The 19603-nt window shown below is 41.3% G+C and overlaps 1 protein-coding gene across 21 annotated transcripts in view; it reads right to left on the reverse strand.

Moving 5' to 3' along the window:
* The window catches only part of TENM1 (teneurin transmembrane protein 1), an 838901-nt gene that overhangs the window by 31828 nt on the left and 787470 nt on the right, over positions 1–19603 (reverse strand). For all 21 annotated transcript variants that reach the window (XM_068204864.1, XM_068204871.1, XM_068204873.1 and 18 more), the window contains one exon: positions 16326–16480. In XM_068204864.1, the coding sequence (XP_068060965.1) occupies positions 16326–16480 (155 nt within the window). The remainder of the gene's footprint in view (positions 1–16325; positions 16481–19603) is intronic.

Below are 19603 nucleotides of genomic sequence, written 5' to 3' on the forward strand. Positions count from 1 at the left end.
ATTGCTGGTTTGGTAAGTGATGTTTTAATAATGTGACGGCACTGCGGCTGCCGTGTCTCATCCTGCGTGGTTACCACACAGCTACCAAGGTTCATGGAGCAATCCCATTCCTCCTTGTGCCCAGTCCTTTTGACCATAACTGGCATTAAGACTAATGCTGTTGGGCTCAAGATTTCTTCTGAACCAGGTGGTTGAGTCCTTCCAAATGATGCTAAATGTGGTGAAGCAGTTGGAAACAGATTCCTCACATATCAGTGCTAATTTCTGTGCACATGTGACTGCCTGGGTTCCACCCACTGCTCTGAGGCTGGTTTGCACACCACTGTTGGCTCTTGCTTCAGCTGAGAGTTCACTGGGACACCAAATAAAACTCTTCACTTAACAGAAAAATCTCTATCTACATGGCTTTCTCCAAGAAGCTTGGAAAAAACCGTATTTGCAATGCACCTTTTAATGCAGAATAATTGCTTTTTCTACCAAAGAGGATGGATTCATTTTAATGGCAAATAGACACCTTCAACTTCAAGGGCCTCCACAGATGGCATTGTTGTAAAAATAATCTTTGATTAACTGTAACTAGATTATTCACAATTAAAAATCTGGGACAAAACTATCTATTTTATCATAATGACCTTGCCTAGCACCTGCCATGTTTTGATAGCTGGTTTTCTTTTTTGGACCAGCTACACTGCTTTTGCCCAGCAAATAATGTGAATTCCTCCCACTGTGAAGGTATGTCTGCTGTCCTGCAAATAAACAGGGACTGGTTTGGGCCTAAACAACTTTTTCTCTGGTTTATTTGAGGCTGTTTTGGTTTACTGAGATAGAAGAAACTCTTATGCAGCTGCACATTTCACTTGAAGCTATGTGCCTAATGCTTAACAGCTGTTAACTGCAAGCATATTTGCTTTCATACTGCTCACATCTGTAAAACTAGCTGCAGTGAGGTAAAGATAAATAAAATTTTAGTTGGAAACATTCAAACAATTTTTGTTACTACACCAGAACTGCTGCCCAGCTCTCTGCTCTGCAAAGCTAACTGAAGGTTATTTCTACAGCTTTCCTTCTGCAGTTTAAAGCAGTCATGGATGTATCCATGGTTAAATTTAATCTGAAGTATAAAAGGTAGCATACACCTGTCTGGAGACTGCAGCATAAAAACCAGCTGCTGCACACTGCAAGCTTATGCTAGTGAAATTGGAGGGGGAAAAAAGGGGGAAAAAAGGTGCAATAGCCCAATTAAAATCAAACATACACAACAACACAAATCACTGAGCATTCCTAATCTGAAGAAGAATTTCACAGATTTAGAAAAAATCTACACTGTTCCTGTCAGGATTAGCCTTCATGACATCTTAAACTAGTGTAAAATGGGACTGCTGCTCTCCCACTTCATCCCTTCTCCCAGCGCAGTCCCCAGCTGCAAGGCCAGTTCATGTGTTCCTACAGAGAGCAGGTTCAGGACAGTTTGCTGGCAAAAAACTAATCACCTAAATCAGCTTAAGCTGAAGTGTAACTGCACCCTCAGGTTCACTGTTACCTTGAAAAGTCACTGGTTGTTTACTTCTCGTTAAAGCAAGCTGCCCTCTGGCAGCTTCTGTGACCAAACCATCAGTTGTGCTTCATTCAAAGGCAATAAACATTTTACAGAGAAGCACCTCGATTTTCATCTGATACCACTGTGCCTACTATGAAGTTTTTCCAGACAAAACCTCAGTTAAGAGTTAGAATATTAAATCAGTTAATATACCTTTAAATTTTAAGCAGTACTTCACAAGTCTGTGTAAAAAAGTCATTTTCTATATATGTATATGTTTTTTGTAACTCAAAATTGGGCCAATTCCAAGCATTTTTTCTTATATTCAGTTGGGCTTTTTTTTTTTTTTTTTTTTTTTTGAGCACTGACCAGAAATGGCATTGCTGATTATCCCATTATAAACAACCAGCCAGGGTTTGTTTATTCATCACAGACTGAAATTTTCAGGTGACAATTCTGGTTTGGTTCACGGGGGACTGAGTATATGCAATAGAAATCACTGACAAAACAAGTGAACCCTTGAGCAATGAGACTTTTTGCATGTAAGTATTAACACGTCAGCTTTTCTGGGAATTCAGCATTTAACTGCTAACATAAAGACTCCAGCTACATCTAATAATCCATCTCTGGTTTGAGAAGTGCAAAATTAACACCCACCAGTCTGGCTTTCTAATACATTTTTTAATGTCAAGTGCACTAAGGTGGCTTTAATTTAAATGAATTTTCACTGGGAGATCTCACCATGGGCTGCAACACAGGCTGCAAAGGAATTTCTGCTCCAGCAACGAGAGCATCTCCTCCTCCTTCTTCATTGACCTGGGTGGCTGCAGAGCTGTTCCTCTCACATACTCTCACTTATCTCTCCTGTGGAGGTTTTCTTCACCTTAGACACATTATCCCAGGGGTGTTACCACTGCTGCTAATGCCTTGGCCAGCATTGGGTCCATCTTGGCACCAGCTGGCCTTGGATCCACTGGACTTGGGGGCTTCTCACAGAAGCCATCCCTGCAGCCCCCCTGCTGAAGCAAACCTTGCCACACAAACCCACTCCATTCTCCCACAGCAAAGCTTGACAACTGAATCAATAGCATGAGCTTTTTGCCCAATGGCACTGCTAGGAGAGTCCACACGTATACTTAACCATACGTGCCTGTAGATGTACACACATCCACGAGTTAGTTTGTGAAGAACGCTGCTTCACTTTTGGTTTTGAACACATGGATAAAACTTTCTGCACATTTTGCATGACGTTTGATGGCTGAGCCATTTTTGGTACTGTTTTAAACAAATCATATCAAACAATTTATACTGTTCCTATCAAAGTAAGACAAATAAAGAGTGAAAAAATTATCCTTGTCTGCAAATGCCAGTTTCAAGAGCTTAACTGTTTGGTTGTGGGGGTAAATTTCACTGGGATAAGTTTCATTTATCATGGATTAAAAGAAACTGCATAAATCTCTAGAAAGGCTTCACCATTGCTTTGATTTGTTGCCATGCATTGCTTGTTTGTTTTGATTCAATTTCACGTAGTAGCATGAAATTCATGCCAAAATTTTTTCTGATAGTCCTGACTGATGGATTACTTCCTATCTGTGCTGCTCAGCTTCAAGCACTTCTGTTTATGCTACCTCTGCCTTTCCTCAGCTCTATGACACGCACTTGCAGACCTGCTCATGGCCTCTTCTGTATTTCTCTTTTGCTGCTTCCTTTTTAAATTTCCTTTTATTTATCTTAAGAGTCATAGAATATCGTGAGAGGGATGGACCTGCATATATCTAGTCCAACTCCTGACCGTGCACAGCACAGCCCCAAAAATCACACCATGTGCCTGAGGACATTATCCAAATGCTCCCTGAACTCTGTCAGGCTTGGTGCCATGAACACTTCCCTGTTCTAGAGCCTGACCACCCTCTGGGTGAAGAACCTTTTCCTAATATCCAACCTAGGTCTCCCCCGACACAGCTTCATGCCATTCCCACGGGTCCTATTCATACTCACTTCAGATGTTCTTTCCAGGCCAAACCCTTTTGCTCACCACAACATCCTTCCATGTAGCATTTTTCTCTCTTCCTGCCTAAACCCTTCTTTCTCCTTTCTCCTGGGAGAGAAGTGGCTCCAAGGAAGGACTCACACAGGCAGGCCATTAGGAGTGAGCTGGTAGTTTACAAGGCTGAAGGAGACTGGTTCTGCTTCCCTGAACTCTTCACAGGATGTCTCACTATATATATTTCTCTCCATTTTTTCCCTTTAACAATCATGGATATTTTTTCATCATTTTCTGTCACTTTGCTCTCACTCTGGGCTCTTCCTTTTGTTGACACTGACACTGCCAGCTAACCTCATCAGCTTTGCTCCTTTCTTAATGGCACACAGCAACACAATTTGGGTCCTGTGGTTTGACACTGGGGAACCCTTCCCTACGGTGGGATTACAGCCTCACCCCATGTTGGAGGAGCCTTTGTGTCTCCTGCTTCTGATGCTGCATAGCATAAAATCCAGAATTTTACAGTTCAGCTGTAGCAATCCCTACCCTAGACTTCACAAATGTTGCTCTCTGCACTCACTGGTTCCCAGTGAAAAACCCAGACAAGTGAGTTTTACAGCCTAATGGCTGCTGTTTTCTACCCTGGGCTGGGAAAGCAGCTGTGGCACATTTACAGATGCAGCTCAGAGGTCTGAGGCCACCAGTTCTCCAGGATCTTGGCTCAGAGAATCTCCCTGCCAACCTGCTTTTGCTGTCAATTATTTCCAGCAGATGAGGGACCTGCTGCAGCAGTATGAAGGAAGGCACGACTTCAACAGTTTTCACTGCTTGTCTTTGCTTGCCACAAGACTTGCTGTACTCCCATTTCCCAGCTCTCTTCTTGTTTCATAATTTCTTGTTATTTTTTACTGCTTCACAACTTCAAAGACCATATCTGGGGTCTAGTAAATCGATAGGAAAAGTTGATTTCTATGGGGACGGTTTTCAAATCATCCTTATTTAACAATAGAGGGAATATTAACCAGCGTCACATGAGCATGCTGACTATAAAAATCAATGGGACTTAGATTGCTAAGCCATTTAAGCCTGTTTAAACATGGTACCCATGGTTTACACAGGCTATGAAAGGAACACTTTGTTAAATGCCCAGAAGGAATTTATGAAGTATTTAGAACAGACTGGTACCTCTGAGAGGAGGAATCTCAGACTCTTCAATTAAAATATCTCAAAACAGACCATGAATTTGAATCTAACCCAAACACGTCTCCAGTGCTCGAGTGGGAATAGATGTCCTCCAAACATGCTGCTGCAGGTAATTTGCACAGCCAAAAGGAGGGAATGGGACCAGGTGGAAATCTAGCTAATAACAGGACTGGCTCCATTCTGCCTCACTTTGTAACTCACAGTTCCAGGTCCTGGGGCTTGTCAGACAAGATGGCACAAAAGTGGGGTTGCATAAATCTTGAGTTTTGGCTTCATCTCTCTGTTTTGGACTCAGAAGTTCTGGATACAAAAAGCCAGTGTGCTGCCAATGCAGATAAGGGAAAGGAGTATCTGGAAAAGCTTTAATTGAGACAGTAATTAAGAGCTGTTTGAGAACAGTGAGGGGCTGGAGCTAGCACGTTATTGTGTCTTTTGTTTCCAATAACTGCTGAGCTTCATAAAAGCATCTGGCCTGAAAACTGAGAGGATGAAAGGATACATAAAATGAAATTTCCAAAACTGAAAAAGGCAAACCCCCTGACTTTCGGTAACACCAGCCACTGTGAATATATCACCTAAATACTCACACTCTTCCCTGAATTCTGAATGAAACTCAAAATGAAAATTTAAATTAAATTCTTGAAATTAAATCTTCCTGCAGATTTGTGCCCAGGAAACTGCCTGCCTCTGCAGGATCTTGACCTCTGACAACAGCTCTGCTCCTCAGGGCAGAGCTCCTTTAACTCCAGGGATGGGCAGAAAGCGGGACTGGGGGAAAAGAAGGATGATGAGCTGCTGCCAGGATATTTCCAGTTGAGATGTGGGAGCCAAAACTGCTCCTCAGCCAGCTCAGGGCTGTGAAACACATTCCCACAAGGATCAGAACAAATGCCAACTCCACAGCTTTCATAAGAAAATACAAATTCACTGCTGGGGTTTAAGCCTTCCCTTAAGAGTTAAACTCGCAAATACAACCTCTGCAAGGGAAAGAAAACAGGATGGGAAAAATAGCTATCCTGCAATTCATGCTTATGGCAGGGCATCTTCTATAGCAAATTCCTACAACGTTATGCAATTCAGTAGTAATAGCTTTTTAAAATCTATTGTGAGAGTGAACTAAATATTTACTAAACTTTAGCAGAGAGTTAAAACAAAACAACTACAGAAGTTTCACGATTATCTTTAAATTATACATTTTTTTCCTCATAGATATAAAAATGGTAGGCAGAAAAACAAACAGAAGTAATTTGAGTTCTTACTTTTACAGAAATTAGCACCAAGATCAATTGTTATCACAAGATGATTTTCTGTAATTAATCTTTCCCAAGTATTTATACAATAGGTATTTCAACTGAGGAAAATGAATGCCAACAAACTAGCTGAGGTGCTGAACAGAAAGCAAACACATACTGCTGTAAGACTTCAAACAGCTAACAGAAAAAAATAAGGCACCTTGCATTTTGCAGAACAAACAAGACAGCAGCATTCTGTGCAGCAACCCTTTGGTGTGAGCATTTGTATTGGTTAAATGCAAGAAAATGCACTGGAGAACGTTTGATTCTAGTCTGAGACTGTAAGCAGGCACTCTCTGCTTTAAATTTCTGTCAGTTCAGGGCTTTGGCTACTGCTGTGATGCATATTTGGATATGAATTGTCAGACTGTGCCAGAACAGCTTACAAGGGTAATGTTTAAGACTAAAGCTTTTTTAAGCAAAATTCAACAACTACCACTTGACTGAATAACATATCTCAAGCCTGAGATGGATTAACTTGGACATAGAAGGAGAGGCATTCTCTTTTCTTGCCTTCCAAAAAGGTTCTAGAAAAGAGATTTTAAAAGAGCACCTGAAATTAGTTTCGCACCAGGTTCCTAATCAGATCAATAAATAGTTTTTGATTTTCACTAGCTGAGTTCTAGATCTGGAAAGGCATAGCATGGCTTCAGGCCTAGAAAGGCTCAAAGGGCTCCACAGAAATGCCAGGCAGGCTCTAAGAAAAAGCTCTAAAAGAGTTCCAAACTACTCCAGGAGAAAGATCCAGTGGCTCTCAAGCCATGCTTCAGAAGCCATGGATTCTGCTGCTCCATGAGCTGTAGATCTAGAAAGGCTGCATACCTTTAAAAGTCCTAGATACCTTCAGAGCGACCCTCGACATCTCTAGTGAGGTCCTAAATATCTGGATCTTAGGGTTCCAGCAGCTTCTAGACCCAGAAAGCTAAAGGAATCCCTAGCAAGTACTAGGTCTAGAAATGTCCTTCTAAATCTCTTCCTTATTCTTTCAAACAAAATACAAAAAAATGAAGCAAACAGCATAAATCCTTCTGGCTGACTGAAAGCATAAAAAATAATTTCACAATGAAATTAGTTCCTTAGGACTAGACTAATTATACAAGTTGCAACCATTTGAACTCTTCTGATTCCCTAAATTTTTGGCACATCTTTCATGAGCCACCCAACACACTTATAGCTTATGGTAGCAATAGCAAAAATCACGTTGTTTTTATTGTCACGGTTGATATGGACAAAGAATTTTAATTCTGAAGTGGCAAGAAAAAAGGAATAAAACTATAGTACATATGGATGGATGACCTAAAGAGTTTTAAATCATATCATGACTTTCCCTGGTTCTCACTAGAGACAACTACACACTGCTCAGTTTCCCATTTTGCTTTGAGCAGTTGATTGAATGGCTATTGAGTGATGTTCAGACATTTATGATTTCCTGCAATGTGACCTACATTGCTAAACTTCGTAAATTTATTCTCCAAGGCAGTGTATCATTTTGCATGGCATACTCATCCCAAAGGAAGCTATCAGCAGGAGATGAAGCCCAGTTTATAAAAGCTGAATGTCCTCCAGACATTTTTAACTAATTTGTTTGTAAATGTGTTATTGTCAGAGTAACATACTGTATAAAATGGTGCTCTCTATCATTCTGTTTGCAGCTCTCTGTGACCTGAACCCCATAATGCACAGCTTTAAGAACACCCTCTCTGTGGCACACTACAAATGGGTAGAACCTATTTCTGTCTTGACATTTGCAATTTTTTTCCTCCACAGTGTCTTTTCATTATTTTTTCCCTTGGCACAGCCAATGGTAGAAAAGATGCTGCAGCAAACATGGTATCATGGAGAGATGAAATCAGGCATTCTTACCTGTCACTGCCCAGGCTGCAGCTCCTGCCATGGTACTTACTCTGACCAAGCCAGTGCAAGAATTTCTATCCCTGCAGTGTGTGACATCTCTGCAGGACAGATCACCTCTGGTGCCTGCTGCCCTCAAACTCCAGACTTGTGACAACCCATTTGGTTGTTGCTCCCCTGGCCCTTCCCTAAAAAAAAGCTGTGCAACATTTCCAAGTGGCCAAACCAAATACAGTGTGCAATCTGAAAGGTTTGGAACAGAGGTAGTAAAGACAGCTCCACACAGAGCTCAGTTATTATTGTTACTCACTTCATAACACAAAAAACCTGTTACATCTGTGGGAGGTCCTTTGGCCCATAAATATGTGAAGGACTGCTTGGTGAGAGGAGGAAAGCAACATGCACACAGTTCCAGTCCTGACAGTTTTGAAAAAACATGGCTAAAGTAGGAATTGTCTCCATCAAAATAGCTGTTTGTTAAATCACAGGCAAACCTTGCTAGTGGATGTGAATGAACCACTGGATAAAAACAAAGGAGGGACATTGCCTGCTTGCTGTGCCCCTGCATGTTCCCTTGAAAAAACACATTCTCTTCTCAGCAGACTGACTTGGGGCTTGGAGCCCAGGATGGCAGGGACCAGCATTCGCTATCTGATTATTTATGGTACCTCTGCAGTGTATGAAGAAACCACATACACCTGTATGCATACAGACACAGTCATATATGCACATACAGATAATAGATTAGGTATCAGTATCTCCTTCATGCTTACATTTTGTCCATTATTTCTCTGCAACAGATGAAAAAAGACAGATGTAGTAACCAATGTATCTCAACACATTGCAGACTCCCACCAGTCTGACAAAGCTGAATTGAACATTTTCCACAGTGCAACACAGTAGAGATAATAATTTTCTGTCATAAATAACTGATCCACTTTACTCCATCGTACTGAAACCATATTTAGATAAGAGAGATAATCACAGGCTACTTGCACATATGAAATAAAAGGTGGAGCTTTAAGAGAAGTTGGTTGCTCATGAAAGACTGACAGGAGAGCCCAAAAGAAGACAGGCTTCTCATGTGGGAAGCCATTCTCCAGATGGCTAAGAGAGGGTCAGGAGTTTGTGGAGCTGGGCAGCGTGACACAGGTGGTGGGTGAGCTGGAGAAAGTCTGGGGGTGGCAAGGCAGCTTGATGAGCTGGTGGATGGTTATGTGCAAGGGCTTTGTGCACGTGCAGACAGCGCTTGGTGAGTGTGGAGGTTTCTTCTAGCTGGAAGAATGCATCTGAGAGCACCTGGACTCAGGGCTGAGCTGCTCCCTTCTCACCAGCCATCCAATTCTTACAGAAGATTCTTCCTTCTTGCAGTTGCTTCTTAGAAACATATTTTTGAAAAAATAATTAAAACCTTTGTCTGTGTAGCAGCAAGTAAGAGGGAAGTCATGAGCAGAGGTCTCCTTCACTTCCCCATCAAGTGTCTAATACTGCCTCAACAATCAAAGGAAAGGATGCAATTGCTGGAAGAATTCATTAAAATATACATAGTCTTTTACTCAGTCATAATGGATTATTTATGGCGGATAATTGAAATAAATTGCTGTTCTGCAGGTGCTCAATAGAAACAGAATATTTGGGCTTTAAGGGAGAAATGGCAATGTGACTTCATTGGATGCTACCTTGTGTCTATGACTAGTTTCAAATTCAGTGATAGAATAATTTGATTGGAATATAAATTAGTTCTGATGAAACCAGCCTGCTTCCTGTTTGATATTCAAAAAATGACATTGTACACCTACAAGTTTGATTCATGAGCTATCAGACTTTTTTTCACCTGAGGTTTTAATCCTATGAGCCTCTTTTCTCTCAGCTTCTGTTAAGAGAGGCTACTTAGCTGATCCTGTACCCCTGGGAAAAGATATTTGCCCTTATACCTGAAGATCCTTTTTTAAAAAGGCTTTCAGCTTGGTTTTGCTTCGAAGTATGGATGCTAGTGACTGCTTGCACCTGCATATGCTATTATGGCTGGAACGATTTTGTATAGACTTACAGTTTCCGAAGAGTAACACTTAATTAATTGGAGGGACACCTCATTTTTGAAAAGGTTTGAAAATGCCTCAGTGAAGACCTGTTCTGGTCTATTTCTCAGAAGCACATACTTTCTTGTGAGATACAGTTGCTCCTTACTGCACACTCACCTCTCACTACCCTTTCAATTAAGCTTGGCAAAGTCCTGGCTCCACTGAAGTCAGTGGCAAAACAGTTGCTGACTTTGCTGGGGCCACGACTTCCACTCCAGCAAAGCCAGAGAAGAAAGAACATGAAATTAAGCAGTAGAGTAAAAAGAACCAGAGAACAAGATGACTTTATTTTGGAAAAAAAATAACAGCTTTGTGGGCTCCTTCATCCAGTAAGACCCAGAAAAAATAGTAGAGTTCTTTTCTAAAAAGAAAAAAGATCTGCAAGTCTCCTGTAAGGAAAGACCACAAATAAAATAAAAGCGTCTATAAATTGTTATTTCTGCTTTGTGTGCTTTTGTTCAGCAATGTGGAATATTCATGCTGCATTAATAGCTCACAGCTAAAAGAATGTATCAAAAGACACAGGTAGAGGACTAAAAGGAAAGGAAGAACAGGAGTAGTTCTGCAATACTTTGCTACAATGAAAACAAAGTTGTCCATTTCTGATGGCACAATTAGAATATGGTGCATCTAGTGTTAAAAGATGCCTTTTCTTCTTTCTGCTTTTACAAGCATGCCGTTTATAATGTTGGGTACGTAGAGAAATACCTAAAGGAATAGTGTGTGTTCTGACCTACGATACTAATTAACTAATCAGCCCCTTGTAATCTTGCAGTTGCTCTGCAACATTCTAGAAGTACTGCAGCCTAGAATCAATTTGGTTTTGTGCTGGCAACTCACTTCTCCTGTTCTCACCAGGTTATCAGATCATATTTTTGTCTTTCACATTTTTCTTTCCTTCCTCCAAATGTACCCAGTAAAAGTTCTGTTCAGGCTGTGCTTGCTCCAATGAGCAGACCCTCATTGCTGCTTTCAAGCGAGGTCACCATGTCCTGGGAGCTTTTTGTTCTGCTCAAAAGGCTTCCACAATGCCACTGAAGCATATTGTGCCTGTGCAGATGCTGCTGGGGAGAGCCTGCAGCACTTGTGACTGCGGGAGCAATGTCAGCGTTTGCACTTTCGAGATATATAATACATTTTCAAGCAATTCTGCTCATCTTCACTCCTGCTTCCCAGCAGTCTGTCTCTCGCTTCACCATTTCAAGTAGGTCATCAACAGCATCACTTATTACCCTCTCCCCTCTTCTCCATCATTCAAAGCAGGCTGTCCAGGACACAACATTCCTGCCATGCATGGGTCGCCTTTAAACCCTGTTCTAGAAATCTGCCTTTTAATTTGACCTGTGCAAGCAAATTGCCTACGTAAGTAACACTGTCACATTTTTATAAGGGAGCAAAACATTTTGCAGTGTCACTGAAGTTTATGTGAGGCAACACAATATAGATGGTTCCCTCACGTGGAGAACTGCTGAACAAAGGCTGATGAAGTGCAAATGTCAAGAAAAAGACTTTCAACCAGACCTTTCCTTTTGGAACACGGCAGTGACAGTTATTAACACCATCAATCAGGTTGGAGCTATTGCTTTGGCACAGACTCGTGCCTAGTGGGACTGACATAAGCACGAGAACAAGACCATGGTTACAGGCAAAGAAAAAGCTCTTGGGATTCATTTTCTGTTGACTTGCAAATGTTTGGTCCCTGTATTTGCAGTGACTGTGCTCAAGATTGGTTTAAACAGCTCCCAAATAATACCTGCAGCCACTCACACAGATATAAATGACTTGTGGTTTGGAGCCGTGGAAATTCAGCCCACATATTTCTCATGGGAGGAAAGATACAGGATGAAATTGCAAGATGGTAGAAATGTCTGCTAATTCTCTCCTCAGCTTTCACTGTAGCATTGGAGGCAGAACAGCAAAGCTTATCACTCAAGATGAGCTGCAGTGTTTTTACTTTCACACAAAAACTCCCACAACGTCAATATAACTTCCAAGAACACTGGATCTGATGAAGTCTGGCTTCCTAAGGACTTCTGTTGCATGGCTGACTGACTTGGGAGTTTAATAAGATCCAAGCACAAAATGAAGTTTTCCTGTGAATGGGGCATTTATTACATCCTGAGTAGAATCTCTAGAGTTTAATAAAAGAAAGCTTATGCTGCAATATTTCCTTTTGAAAGGGCACTTTAGGTTCCTGTCCTCCAGCTGGATTAATATTTTTTATGGAACGTGTAGGAATTTAATTGCTGTGAAGGTGGGGGTTTCTCTACAAATTTGTTTGAAATTGGCCCAAGCTTTCAATTTACTGTGAGGAAAAGAATACTGACAGACAGACAGACATACCCACACAATGTGCTCTCAGCTGCTATCAGTAAACTAGCTAAAAAAATCAGTGTAACCTAGAGATGTGCAAACATGAAGAGAGTGAAACAACCTAGAGAGGCCTCTGGTCTAGACAAGGATCCAGCCCAAAGCCATCAGGCAGTGAAACTGAATGATGATCCCATCTCTTTTCTTTCTTTCTCCATCCAAGTCCCTTCCCTTGGCACTCCTGCTCATGTAGGTATCTGCTGAGGTCCTGGCATCAATAGTGAGTGTTGAGCACATCCACATAGATATTCACATGCATAGCTCTGAAGAACCATTTTCTTTAGGTTTGCTCTCTCTATTAACTAATTGAAGAACACTGAAATGATCTGTGCAGAGAAGAAAAGTCATCCAAGTTCTGAAAAGGCTGAAACAGTACTGAGAATGCTGGTGGACCATACAAACAGTTCAACTGAGTATCCCTTTCCTTCTAAATTCAGATTAAAACCCCCCAGTGAAGTATGAGATCAAAGTAATTAGTCAGACCTTCATCATTTGTTTGCCACAACATATCATAATCTTTTCAGCCTCATCTGTCCTTTCTTCCCCTGGTTATGAATGCAGAATATTATGCTTAAGAATGAGAAGGTGGTAAATAACAAACACATAACGATTACCAGGAATAATACCATGAAAACTGATATTGGAACAAATTATTAAACCCTTTCATAATCAACTAATTTATTAAAGTGAATGCCTTAAAGCTAAAGCTTGTCATTTATGGTGGTGTTTGCAATGGACAGTTACTCCACGTATTTACTCCAATAGTACATTTATGTACTTCAGTAAATTAAGAAAAACTGATTCTGGGCAAGTTGTTGATTTTACTGTCAGAGCAAATTTAGCTTTGAGAAATGATTTTATTAACCTATTTCCTAAGTCTCTCTAAATACACAATTTGTGAGCAACCCACATTCTCTTGATTTAAATGCCATTTGTAACTTAGCCAAAAACTAATTTAAGTGGAGATGGGCCAAATTAATTTTTCATTTATGTTTATGCCATTCTGGAATAAACTCAGCAGTCTTGCAAGGATATACACTTGTTTCAAAGTGGAAATACCATTCCGTTTTTTTTCATTGATATAGTTCCAGATTAACATGCCTGACTTCAAGGGGGTGTGATTATTTCATAGGCTTTTCTGGTTATCAGCAACAGTTTTGGAAGAAGATGATTGAGCAAATTTGATACAGTTACTTTTCAGAACATGCATTCTTGGTATTTATTTCATGTCTATGATTTACTGTGTATGCAAAATACCTCAAAAGTGTGAGTTTTGTGAAAAATTTCAATGAAGAGGTATACTTAAACCCCCTCAAAACAAATCCTCCAAACAAGAAATGCTTCCAAAGTCTTCGTGTGCAGAGTGTCCACATTGTGACTTCACTTACCAGACTTCACTTACTAGTGAAAAACATACAGAAAATTATATAGTATTGCTACCCTTAGAAAATGAGACTGGCCACTTTTTAGGGGTATGTTTATATTCCATAATTTACTATGTTTTTTAGACTATTTACTGTCATGCATTCACAATTTAATTGAAGACTATCTCACTTTATGGGTAAGACCATGTCTTAGTTTCCCAGAACATTGACAAAATTGAAAAATTTTGCGAAATGTGCAGCCATATTTTCCTGCAGCATGGAAACACCCGAAGTGTTCCAGGGGAAAAACAAAAGTGTTTATTCCTGCTTCTATGAAAAGGAGACCATACCCCGGATGAATGAAGAATGATTTGCTCTATGACATCTTTTTTCTTACCTATGACTCTGCAGAAGCCCATCCTCCATGGCATTGGAACAATGTTGTAGGGTGAGGTAAGTGAAACTTGTTTCTGGCAAGTAGCCAACCTATGAAGAACTAGGATTTTAGGGCTATTTAAATCTATTTTACAAATTTAGCACATTTGGTTTCAGCCCAAAACGTTTCCTTCTAAAATTCAGTTTTAATTTAATAAATAAATAATTTTTTTCTAAATTAGCCAGACCCCCTGCTGAGACTTATTTGCTAATGGGTAGTTGCATTTTTCAAAAGGAAATGAATATGATTAAAACTCCCTATTTGAGATTTAGTGAGACATTTTCTTACTGAGCAAAATCAGCGAAAACTTGAACACAAATACACAGTACATACTGCATTAGGCAAATAAAGCAATTATTTGTACAGCCTGAGAGTGCAGATCCAGAAGGAGAAGGCAGGGAGCAGACGCTGCAGCTGGCACCCTTCCCTGACCTCAGAGATACCTAATCTGCTCATGGGTGCCCCAGGCAGTTGTTAGAGGTATCCAAGATGCAAGTGCATGTGCTCCAGGCAGCTGTGGGCTCCATGAAGCGTGGCTCCTGCCAGCTGGTGGGCAGCAGTGCAGCGGGAATGCTGCTGGCTGTCAGCTGCTGCTCAGCACCTGCAGGACACGCTGGCCTCAAGGCGAGGGGCCAGAGCAGGAGCCAAGGTGCCCAGAAGCTGTGTAATCTTAAAACCATTACCAGGCTAATTTAAATTTGAGTTTAGCACAACTAAGCCAGTTGACCCTGTTCTGCTTTATATGGAATAATTACACATTAACCGGACCCAAGAGAATACAAAGGCCTGTCTGTCTTGGAACAGGGAACAGGGAGGCTGAGGTTCCCCTCCCCATATTTGCAAACACATAGGGTTTAGTGTTAGTGAAACACTAAACACACAAAAGAGAAAGAAGCTTCAGCTCAACATGAGGAAGAAGTTCTTTATTGAGAGTGGCAGAGCACTGGAACACCTGCCCAGGGAAGTCGTGGAGTCTCCCTCTCTGGAGACATCCAACCCCCCCGGATGCATTCCTGTGTCACCTGCCCCAGGTGACCCTGCCTTGGCAGGGGGTTGGACTGGGTGATCTCCAGAGGTCCCTTCCAAAGCTAAGAATTCTGTGATTCGGTGACATGTGAAATGGAACACAGACACTTCTTCCTGCTCTGATTCTAGTAATAAAATCCCCGAGTGCTTCCGCGACAGAAGCATTAGATCCTTTCATTTCACCCTGTGAAATTTCATAAGAAAAACCAAAACATTGACCCCACATTCTTCAGGTACATGAATGCAAGACCACAGTCATTGGCTATTACTCAAAATCTACTTAGAAACAAGCAACAAGCTCTTAGCATTGCTATGCATTGAATTTTAACTGTGATTCTCCAGTTGTGAAGGACAGAGGAAAGGGCAGGGATAAAATGAAATGAAAAATTAACCTGATCCTCATTATTAGCTGACACAGACCTTAATAGCTTAGTATGTCACTTGAATGCCTCAAGATTTTTTCAAGTACAGCTTCTCCCCTGTTTTGAAGCTGATTAATTCAATTATTTCTTGGCAAAGGCCAAGTCCTTCCTTGTGCTGTCTGTAGGTATGGCTCGCTCACTAGCCAAGAGTACCATGTACATTTCTCCATGATTATCCATATTTCTTTTTTAGCATAAACTAGAGATGTGATAAGTTCTTTTATTCCTATTTCTTTTACTATTTGTATTTTTTTGCTCTTGACATAAGAACTGAAAAGTATTTTGAGAAATTGAAATACAATAGTTTCACCACAATACTGCCGTTGTGTAATTACTTATTCTAATGCTCCTCCATGACTTAGAACAGATTTACATGTAAACAGAATATCTATTTTTTTCCATTTACTAGTTCAAGCAAATCAGTCTGAATGCTGGACTAAAGGAAAGCACTTTAAACTTCTGATTATCTTCTTAAAAGATCTATCTCAGTGTAGCAAGCAACTTTTTAAAGCAGTTTGTATTTTTTACATAAGACCCTCTATACATTCACAAGCTATCTCCAGGGGAAAAAATCAAGTGTGGTTTTACATTTATACACTTTAAAATAATCATGTGAGTGGAAGAACTACTCCATACTGTGCCATTCAGAATGATCTGACTCATCCAGCATCTTCGATATACAATCTTGGTACAAGAAAGCAAGTGATCTGTCTTTACAATGTGTATGAAAGTGACAACACATAAAAACGAGGTGTCTACCTGAGTGATGTCCATCCCAGAGTCACAGCTCAACGGCTGGGTTGATGTGAGGCCATTTGAACCTATTATTGTTGTGATCACACCGTTCTCATCAATTTTCCGTATCATTGTACCATCAACGAAGTAAATAAATCCGTGCTTATCTACAGTGATACCTGGATGAAGGGGAAGGGTAAAAAGAGTGTTAGTGCTGGCATTATCTTGATTAAAAAATATCAGCTTAAAATGTTTCCACTCTTCTTAGACTACAAAAATCTGCTGATTTAAAAAAGTATGATTTTTTTATCCCCACACATTACTATTTGAGGCTTATACAAACTGTATATGGAAAGTTCATATCCACTTATCAGATTCACTTTGACTTAAAGAGAAAGAGGGAAGATGTGAGGATGAAACAAAACAAAATAGCAGAGGCTTTGCTTTTAATGTAATTTTACATACACAGAACAAGGCTCCTCAACAACTTCATGTCTATCATGAAGTGGGCAATACTAGCATCTCTAAAAACTTATCTTACAGCTCATTTGTCTTCATTTTCATTTCACTTTCTTCATTCTTAAGCACAGACAATTTTTAAAATGCTGTACTCTCGGAATGATGAGAGTGTCTCAGCAAGGAAGAACCCACAGAAGGCCGGAGACCTGTTCTGATAGGGCTGTACACAGAAGTGGTGCAGACCAGGCTCTGTTCAGCAGGCAGAAGGAGCAGCTGTGCTGCAGGATGGATCATGGTGCAGTGCTGCCCAAAATGACGGTCCTGCTCTGGAACCAGGCTCATGACAGCTGTGGTCATGAGCTGGGGCAGTTCTCCCACTCCTGGATCTGCAACAGCTCCTGCAGCACAGCATTGCACTGCACGGGAGGGATGGAACTCAAATGCCAGGGATGGAACTCAAATGCCAGGGCTCTGCACAGAAAAGGTCATGGTCCTCTGCATTTCAGTGGGGAAACTGAGGAATGGAAGGTCTGCTGTCTCCCACCAGCAGCTTACGCCACAGCTCATGCCCAGCCTTGTTCTGCCCCAGTCTAACAGCTCCCCTGCAGTTCTTCCTGCATTCAATTTGAACTGTAAGTAAAATCTTATTTCCCTCAAATATTGAAAATATAACTAGAAGAGCACTTCTATTCATGTTTGACTTGTGAAATCCTTTCTACCAAAACCGCTCAATTTCTTGCTTTTAACTACTTCATAATTTCCCATTTAAAGTTGCATAACTTTGCAATTACAGCAGCTGCTGTGCACAGCCGAGCTATTTTAATAATGAATTTATGTTCTGCTACTCAGAAATGAAAGGCAGAGGAGTTGAACAGATGGTCTGGACAGTGGCTTATATGGTTCTTGATTTTTGTCCCCTGCATTTAGCACAACTGAAGGCTGCATGTACTCTAAGTTTACAAAATACTTGTCTGCAGGCCAGTTTAGGATCCCATACAGCAATTCCACATGCCATTAAAAAAGAAAAATAGCCTCAAACTGAATTTCCTCAGCTCCCAACCACAACTTCTTATATTTAAGGTTTTTTTGGTTTAATATGTAGGAGCAGTTACAACTGGAATAAAGGGAGATTAAGCAGTCTAGGGGGCAGACGCAGGACCAGGAAACCCTGATGCAGAACATGCATCTCCCATGGGGCTGGGAGGAGGGGGTCATGGTCTCCCCAAGCCCCTACACCTATCTTTACCTGGCAGCTGGAAATGCCTGGGGATTGAGTTTGAGTTGCACACATAACTGAGTGCAATATGCTTTCTCTTGCAGTGTTAACACCCGGGGGCAGGCTCCCAAGACAAATTATCCATGACTGCCTCTGAGGTGCTTCTTCACCACAGGTGATGCTCAGGCACCTTGCAAAGGTCTGAGGGTATGATCTGAGGGTATCATCACATAAAAAAATCCAAAAGCCACAGCAGTTAACTTTAGTGTGCAACACTCCCTACTGCATCCAGCTCTCAGGTTATCAGCACAGTGTTGGGAATTGAAACTAATTCTTTAAATTGTCAGTGCAATGTATCCATCTGGCTGTGGACTGCCCTTAGAGAAGGGTATTCACCATCCTGCCACCTCCTCCATCCTGGACAAAAAGTGCCCATGGACTGCTAAGTGCCCAAGGTACAGGGCCAGGCTACATCTCCTCATTATGTGAGAGGGCTGAAGGTTCTGCAGGACAGATGTCACCTGGGGAACTGAAATCATCTGGTGGGGGCTGGATGGGTCAGCTGGGGAAAATTGGGAGGTTATAAAAAGGCTGAAAGAGGAGCAGACAGACTCAGAGCCTGACTCCCTGCCAGCCTGTGAACTCATAAATCGTGACTCTTTGGTACTGGCTCCCTTAGAGGATCTTCAGTTTTTAATTAGAAAGTAACCGTACCTTTGGAAACTCCAGAATGACTGGCAAGTTCCTGGCTCTCATCTGCTCCTGAGAAGTCCAAACCCAAAAGGCTGAAGGTGAGCTGAGGTAAAGAGCGAGTCTGAGAAGCAAAGAGGTTTGTTTTGGTGTTGGGGGTAACATGTGCATTCCAGTTTTGGGAAGGGATGGGCCCCTGTACCTCTGTCTCAGTGACAGTGCATCATGTAGCAATATTAGATGGGATCTGATTTGCTTTCCAGTGTGGTTCACAAGCTGAAATGGGAAACCTGATGTGGGTGGGAAGGGCAGCACATGGGCTGTGTCTGAGCCTGCCTTTGCAGAGGGGAGGTGCTGCATGGTAAGCAAGGAGCTTTGCTTCTCAGCTGGACCAGATCCACAGCACAGATAACACAAGGCCAGGATCTGTCACTAGGGCAAGTGCATCTTCTGTTTTGCGCAATTTGCCTGAGAACAGATGGCTGTGTTGGCTGCAAACCATCCATTATATAAAAATCAAAAATTATGCTGCAATGAAATAAAGCTACTCAGCTGTGTTGTTGAATGGATTTCAAACACTGACTATAAGAAAACCAAGGATCTTTTAATTTTTCTAGCATTTCTAGCTCTCCAGCCACTGCAGAAAAGCAACCTGCCTGCAAGGGAAGGACATATGCCAGTGCAATGGCAAAAATAAGCCCATGTCTTCAGTATTTGCACCAAATTCCAGGTAATTCTAATAAGCCAGTTTCTTCAAGTACCAGTGACTGCATAGATGTTCAGCAACAACCTACTGCTTCCAGAGCTTATGACTCTACAGTAAAGCAATATGACTTTACCCACTTAGAAAAATTACTTATGCATTTAAGTCTTGTTGACAAATACCCTACATAAAGCATCCATTGGAAAACAATACAGATTTGTGGCTGAACTGTCC

This window comes from Anomalospiza imberbis, chromosome 14 (assembly GCF_031753505.1).
Source record: "Anomalospiza imberbis isolate Cuckoo-Finch-1a 21T00152 chromosome 14, ASM3175350v1, whole genome shotgun sequence".
Taxonomy (NCBI): Eukaryota; Metazoa; Chordata; class Aves; order Passeriformes; family Viduidae; genus Anomalospiza; species Anomalospiza imberbis.